Source organism: Cynara cardunculus (genome assembly GCF_001531365.2).
Source record: "Cynara cardunculus var. scolymus isolate 2C chromosome LG 17, CcrdV1, whole genome shotgun sequence".
NCBI classification, from domain to species: Eukaryota; Viridiplantae; Streptophyta; class Magnoliopsida; order Asterales; family Asteraceae; genus Cynara; species Cynara cardunculus.
In genome coordinates, this window is record NC_037544.1 from 28,581,644 (window position 1) to 28,589,617 (window position 7,974).

Consider the following 7,974-nt stretch of genomic DNA (forward strand, 5'->3'; position numbering starts at 1 on the left):
ACTTATTTAACATATTTTGGAATGTTCAAGGACTTATTTAACATGTTTTGGAATGTCTAAGGACTTATTTGTTCCAAAAAAAAGTTCAAGGACTTAATCATTCCAAACAAGAAAGTTCATTGGTTTTTATTGTACTTTTCCCTTGAATGTTCATACATTGTTCTTGAGTGTTCATCATTTTATTCATCTAAACACTATAATTTGGTTATTCTTAACTTGATTATTAGTGTTATTGAGAGATCTGGGATCAACAGCTTTGAAAGGTCTCGTTAGTAATTTCAATGTCGTTGTCACTTCAAAGCTATTGAACTGGAAGTTGTAGAAGAACCTGGATACGCTTGATGAATGCAATTATCAGCTCAAGTGCATCAGATTTGGCTCTTAGAAACTCTAGCCACGTGTATCTGGAATACTCATCGACTATCACCAATATGTACTTTTTGCTTCCTAGAGATTGAGCACGCACTGGTCCACACAGATCCATATGAATCATTTCGAGAGGAGATTTACAAGACGAAACAGATTTTGCTTTATGTGAAGATCTTGTAATCTTTCCCATTTCACATGCAGAACAGAGAGAATTCTTGTCGTACCTGAGTTCTGGCAGACCAATTACTAAATCACTGCTTACAAGCTTATTAATATCTTTGAAGTTCTGATGAGATAATCTTCTATGCCATGTCCAACTTGTAACACCCCCAAAACTCACATTGCATATAACACATATTTCATTCATAGAATACATGCTCAATCCCACAAAGGTCCATAATACAAGAGTCTATAATACAAAATACACAACTCAAAAATTCCAAAATACATGCTCTTGTATCCATAACATCTATTCTCAAAAACACATCCAAATATGATCTTCATAAAGCTAAGCACATAGGGAAATAATTCACATTTTCCCTTTTCCTTTACTATCATTATAATTTGCATTTCCTGCAACACATATTTGAAAACAGGGTTAGACCTAGAGGTTTTGTGAGATTACCTTTTTTTCCATGTAGTTGCAGGGTGATAACCACCAAAACATTTATTCAAATAAAATCATTTCACATCTCAATATGTAAATTCCACATTCTGTTTGAGTCCATCAAACCTCTGGTTCCAAAGACCAGACTTAGAAAATATTTCAACGAATAAGAGGACCAAAGCTCCTCTGGTTCCTCTACTAGAGCTTCTGGTTAAGCCAACCAGAGCCTCTTAGGTAAAATTCTCAAAACATTCATCGATCAATCTCATAGATAATAAAATAGCTTTTCCAAAGATAAAAAAACATTTTGAAAAAGGATTTTACATGATCAGAGCTCTGGTTCTACTAGCCAGAGCTTCTGGCTCAAAATGCAAGAACAACCAGAGCTTCTGGTTCAACCCGTGTAGGCCAACCAGAGCCCCTCTGGTCTGTCTTTTGTTGTAAGAAACTTCTAAGTATAAAAACCTTTTGAAAATTCTTTTAAAATATCATTTTGATACAGAGCTCTTATCTATAGATACAGAGCCTCTGGTTTAACTAAAACATTTTAGCAAAGACTTGCATAACTTCCAAATCCACGACCAGAACCCTCTGGTTCTACTATGAGGACCAACCAGAGCCCTTTTGGTTCCTTTCAAGGAACAACCAGAGCCTCTCTGGTTCCTCTAAAATCAAACCTTTGATCCAAAATAGATTTTATCCAATACCAATGGCCATAGGCCAAGTTTTCCCCTTCTTAATAACATCAATACTATCATTTCTAATAAGAACAACATTTCTGAGTCCTCAAATCACAAAGAAGTAAGAACTCAAATCTATTGTAATCTTAAAAGACATAATAGTAAGAGCTATAATAACCACACACAAATGCCCCACCCTTATCCCATGGTACACCTCTCCTTCATATGCCACCCTTATTTTCTCATCAAAATCTTTGGATTAGTTCCAAACGAAGACAGACCAAAGTCTCAACTGTCTTCATGAAACAGCCTCCATAGTTTTATCTACAAAATCTACAAATTAATCCCAAACGAAGACAAACCGAAGTCACAACCGTCTTGATGAGATGTTCTCTATAATTTTCAACCAATAATGGTTTCAAAACAGTTTTATCATCAAAACTTTCAACTCAAGAACAATCTGTTCTTTCAATGATTTCAAAAAATTTCATATCTCCTTTAAATCCTTAAAAACAGGATATCATTTCCAAACATCAAATCTCCTTTAAATTCTCAAAACAGAATATTATTTATAAAACTGTTTTAAAGAAACAATCTCTTCTTTATCTTTCCAGAACAGTTTCCAAAACCCAAATTCATAAGACTCATCTTAAACTGTTAAAAACAGTTTTACTAACCTTTCTTTAAAATCGAACATCAAAACCCAGCAATTTATATATAACAATATATAAAGGTTTTTAGTTATCAAAACTCACCTTATCAAGCACAAATTCTGTAGATTCAACATACAACAAATCTTTAAACCACACAGAATCTTCAAATCACTTTTGTTCAAAACTCTTCTCACGAACACTTCCACCGCCACAAGCACCTTTTCTATCTCAAAAGGTTTCTTTTCAAAATAAGATGATAAGATAAGATCTTATCTCTTTTACATTCTTTATATATTTTCACCAAGGCGGTGGCGAACTTTTGTTATTATAAAATAGTTTGGGCGGTGGTCGTTTTATTATTTAAATCAACCTTACTTTATTATGAAGATATCGCATCTTCATATTTATAAAATAATATAATCCACGTATGCTTTACACCATATATGCACACACCTAATTCATATATGCACACACCTAATTCATATATGCACAGTAACAACTTTTCTCAAATACACATACTATTCATGCACTTAATTTAATATCATGCATGTCATCACATAATTCACATAATAACCATATATAAGTTACCTCAACCCAGGTTGTCTGAAATCCGGTTATAACACAACTGTCTTCTTTTGTTGTTTTGGAGATTTAGCAAACAGGCTTAGAAGCAGCCAGAGTTGGAAAATTAACCGCATATAGATTACCTTAACGTTCCACACAAATATCTCAATCCCTTCAAAGTCAATAATGATACAACCACTGATGAAGAACTTTACATCAAACCCAATATCCCAAAAATTACTAATACTCAAAAGATTATGCTCTAAACCCTCGAACAAAACCTTTCTCTTTGTTCCCAAACGTGGCTGTTCCGCCAAGCTTTTCTTTAAAGTCAATCAGAAGGTGCCTGTGTCATGTCATGTGTCTTGAACATCCTGAATCTACGTACCACACATGACAGTCTTGAAAAAACAATCACGGAGATTAAGTACCCATTTCCAAAGGGGTCCTTTTGGGTTAGAAGAAACAGTGGATCATATGGATTTAACGCGCCATTCATATTTTGCTTTCGGCACCCATTTCCGAACAAATCTTTCATTTACCAAATATGGCTCCTCCTTTTTAAACTTAGAAACATCTTTCTTGAAATCACTTTTCTTTTTAGCAAATGGAGGACCATTGAAAGTTTGAAATCTTCGATCTTAAATGCTTTTTACACTTGACATTAACTGCAAGGGAGTTTGACCCACAATAATTGCAATGTATATGACATTTAGAAACAGATAAAAGATCCAGATGTGAAAAGTTTTTAACATTCTTGAGATCAGCATCCGGATTATATTTTGGCTTTAAAAATTTACAATTGCAACTATTTTTATTCATAAAAACATTCTTTACAAAAGAAGAATTATTAAAAGCATTTTTGACAACATTCTTCTGTGAATACTTTATGTTGCAATTGTTACCGATCTTTAGCAATTCTTCCATAGAAAAAGATTTTGCGTTAGTAGAGCGCTTAGCAGATAACAATTCAGATTTAATATATTTTACATTCAAAACAAGTTTGACGGATTTGGGAGTAGCCTTAGAATTAGTTTTATAATTTGAAGGCTCTCCTCTTCAAATTTACTTTCAGAAAGATTTATATTATCAATGCAGTTGTTTTTGAATTTGAGGCAATCTGAACATCTTCTAAATTTATGACAACTGATTTTGAAGGTGTTTTGAGATCCTCCTCAAGCTTACTGATTTTACTCATAAACTGAGTTCTATCATCAAAACATGAACTTAATTCTTTTTTCAGATTGGACGCAAGCAAATTATTTTTGTAGACAATAAGCATGGTCAACTCATAAATTTTACTTTCAAATTCACTTGATATGGTCAGAAAATCATTTTGAGATTTAAAATGTAAATCTTTTTCAGCTTTCGGTTCATCTTCAAGATCATAAATTTATTTTTCTATGACAGATATTTTCAAATTTGAATCAAATTTTAGGTTAGAATGCACTTTTTAGTCCTGATCAGTAATCTCTTATGTCTTATCAGAGTCATAAATCACCTCTGTTTTCGAATCAGATTCATTTAAAAGATTTTCAAACCTTTCAGGAGTCATTGATTCTACAAACTAGAAAAGTTTTTCAGAAATATTTTGAGATGATTCAAAAACAGATGAAGTTTTATTTTAAAAATTATCAGTTAGGTACAATGAATCAAGATCTGTATGTATAAAATAGTTTTTCTCGTCTAGTAGCTTGAGTTCAGATTATCGTATAGTCCAACTAACTTAAAACTTGATTTTTCTGAAAAATCTTCTTCTGATTTATCATTATCATCTTTGTCAAAAATAGGTGATTCAAATTCTGACTTGACAAAGATTTCCTTTACAGTAAGAATTGCAAATTTGGTTGATCCCCATTTATCAAAATCATACAAAGATTTAGGGGCCTTTTTCAAAGTTCCATTTTCAGAGTAACCCAAACCCATTTAAGGATTATAAAATCTAATATCTTTTGGGTTCTTTGTCAAAAAAATTAGTGTCTGTTCAGACTGACCCCTTTTGTAAATAATATCTTCCAACTATTTTTTGTCATAAAGATTCAATCTTTCAGCAAAAATCACATCAAATTTAAGTTGAATATTATCTTGTTCGCACTCAATTTCACTCAGCCTCTTTTTAAGTAGTAAACATTCATTTTCAGTTTTTGTCTTTTCTGACTTCAGAATTTCTTGCTCTTCCCTCATACCCTCACTCAAACACTTATACTCGCAACTTTCTTCTCTAAACTTAAGCATCAAATTCCTTTCTCCTTTTAATCTCTCTTTCAAAATTTTAAACTCAGCATTCATGTTTTCTATTTCTTTCATCAACTCATCAGTTAAAGAATCATTTACCTCATATTCGTTCTCAGATGATGAGCCTTCAGCTTTAGTCCTAACCATTAAGCACATGTTGACTTGAGTAAAATGAGCAGCTTCATCATCTAAAAAATTGATCAGCCAGCTTTCTTTTTCCGCAACCAAGGCCTTTCCATCCTTAAGGGATTTTGCTAGATTAGCCTTCTTGAGATAGTAGTTTGAGTCTTTAAACTTTTTGAACACGCAATCCTTGATGAAGTGACCAGGCTTTCCACTGTTGTAACTTCTCATCTCTTCAACTTTAACTTCCCTCTGGTCTCTAGCTTTTACAAACTTCTCAGGCTTGACCTCCTTCCCTTTGGTTTTCTCAAACTTACCAAACTTCTTCTTACCAAATCCATTTTGAAACTTCTTGGTCAGCAACGCAAGTTTCTTTGAGAACTTCCTAATGTCATCATCAGAATCAGTAGAGGAATCTTCAGTTGATTCACTTTAGATCTGTTCTGACAACTCTGTCTTCAAAGACTTAGAGCACTTTCCTTCAGATTTTCCCTTACCTTGCTTACCTGACAGCAAAGTTAAGGAGTCAACCACCTTCTTCTTTTCTGACATCAACTCTCTTACAGTTTCCTCTTACTCATATAGAATGCTATACAAATCATGTATGTCCTCCTCTGACATATTTTTATTCATTTGCATATTTACTACAAGAGAGTTCCATTCTGACTTCAAATTCTTCAAAAACTTATAATTAATCTCAGACATTGACTTCTGAATACCATTCCTCCTTAGGCCATTCAGAATCACATTGAACCTATTGTATGATTCAGTAATTGATTCGTTCTCTCGAGCTCTGAATCCTTCATATGTACTGGTTCATCCTAGTCTAGATTGACTTTTCACTTGCCAACATCTGCTTCTCCAATTCATCCTAGAGTTCTTTAGTTGGACCTATACTGTCAATTTGGTTGAAAAGTTCATTTGGAATGGCCATCAACATATATGTCAAAGCGTTCTATCAATGAGGACCCTTTGTTTCTCAGTTTCAGTGTAGTAATGTGGATCTTTCTTTCTATTTGAAGTAGGCACAACAATTCCTTCAACGGAAGTTTGTTCTGGTAGATCCACTTAACTGACATACGGTCCATTCTTGATAGATTCCATTAATTTCTCATCCTCGTTATCTAGAAAATGAACCAACCGAACTTTCCATTGCATATACTCTCACAACAGGAACTGGGGGCTTGGAGTCTGAACCTATGCTCAACATATCTTTCGACATTTTTAAGACTTGAAAATATGATCTTTTTCAGATAATGGACAAGGACTGGATTTGAAAATACAACACACACAAATGAATTTCTTGACACTTAAAAAGTTCAACAACGTTCTCTTATCTGACAAAGAATTAGAGTTGTCGGACAACAAAAGAATGCTTATCGGACAAGTGTTCAAAGATATCGGACAGATAAGGAATGCTTATCGGACAAAAGTTCAAAGTTATCAGACAAGCAAGGAATGTTTATCGAACACAAAGTTCAAAGTTATCGGACAAGGAAGGAATGTTTATCGGACACAAAGCAATATGCTTATCGCACAACAAAGTTATTGGATAGACTTGACTAGACACACTTTATCGGACACGCTTAAACAAACGAACTTGTGACCGATTAGAGAGTTATCGGACAAAAACGTGATCGGTAAGAAAGATATTGGACAAAAAAGTATCCGATGAAGAACACTTGGATCAATTTGTACAATGAAACTGTGATAACCGGATTCTGGTTATCACCTAAGGTAATTAATATGTGATTATTTGATTAAATGATTATGTGATAGCATGATAAATTGTTATGTTTGATCATACTGGTATGTGAAAATATGCATAATTTAGATGCATAAATGAGATTATGTTTATATATGTGATATGCATGCATGTAGTTGCATATGTGCATGAGTATATATATATATATATATATATATATATATGAATGATAGTGTGAATGCATGCATAAGAGACGGCTGTGTTAACCGCCTTTCCAGTTTTGGAAAGTATAAAAGGGAGGTTGAGCCTCCATATTTCTCTTCTTACTTTGGTTAAAAAGTTGTGCGATTTAAAAAGATAAGAGAAGTGGACCGGATTATTCTTGTCTGGAGATTCAAGGGGTTGATTTCAAAAGCTTGTTAAGGTGAGTAATTTCTAAACTCTTTTGCATAAAATTGTTACTGATTTTATTTGAATCTTGTTTATATTTGGAAAGAAATCAGTCTTTTGCTCAAAAGGTTTATCCGGATTTTAAATCGGACAAAAATGTTGATTTGGATTCTAAGTATTAATCGGTCAAGCCTTGTGCGGTGTGTTGTCCGGATTGTTTTAAATCGGACAAAGGTTAAACGAGGTATTGTCCGGATTGTTTTAAATCGGACAAAGGTTAAACGAGGTATTGTCCAGATTGCTTTAAATCGATCAAACCTTATGCGGGGAATTGTCCGGACTTGTTATCCGGACAAAGATAATTTTGATTCTAAGTGTTAAATCGATTAAGTTTTATGCGAGGTGTTGTCCGGACTAGTTATCCGGACAAAGTTGGAATAAATTCTAAAGTGTTAATCGGACAAAGTTTATGCTATGTGTTGTCCGGATAGTTGACCGGAGTTGAAGTCCGGCTAAATCAAGTGACCGGATTTGATGTAATGTTGTGTTTTCAATGAGAAATGTTATTTTATCATAAAAAGGAAGTTTTGAAAGAAATATTTTTGTGTTGATAATAATTTCAATGGTTGCAGTTTATTTGAAATTATT

At 33.5% G+C, this 7,974-nt stretch overlaps 1 protein-coding gene across 1 annotated transcript in view; it reads right to left on the reverse strand.

Moving 5' to 3' along the window:
• Positions 1-4,799, reverse strand: part of LOC112499950 — an 18,909-nt gene extending 14,110 nt beyond the window's left edge. The window contains exon 1 of the mRNA XM_025103212.1: positions 4,701-4,799. Coding sequence (XP_024958980.1) covers positions 4,701-4,799 — 99 coding nt within the window. The remainder of the gene's footprint in view (positions 1-4,700) is intronic.
• Positions 4,800-7,974: the final 3,175 nt, after the last annotated feature.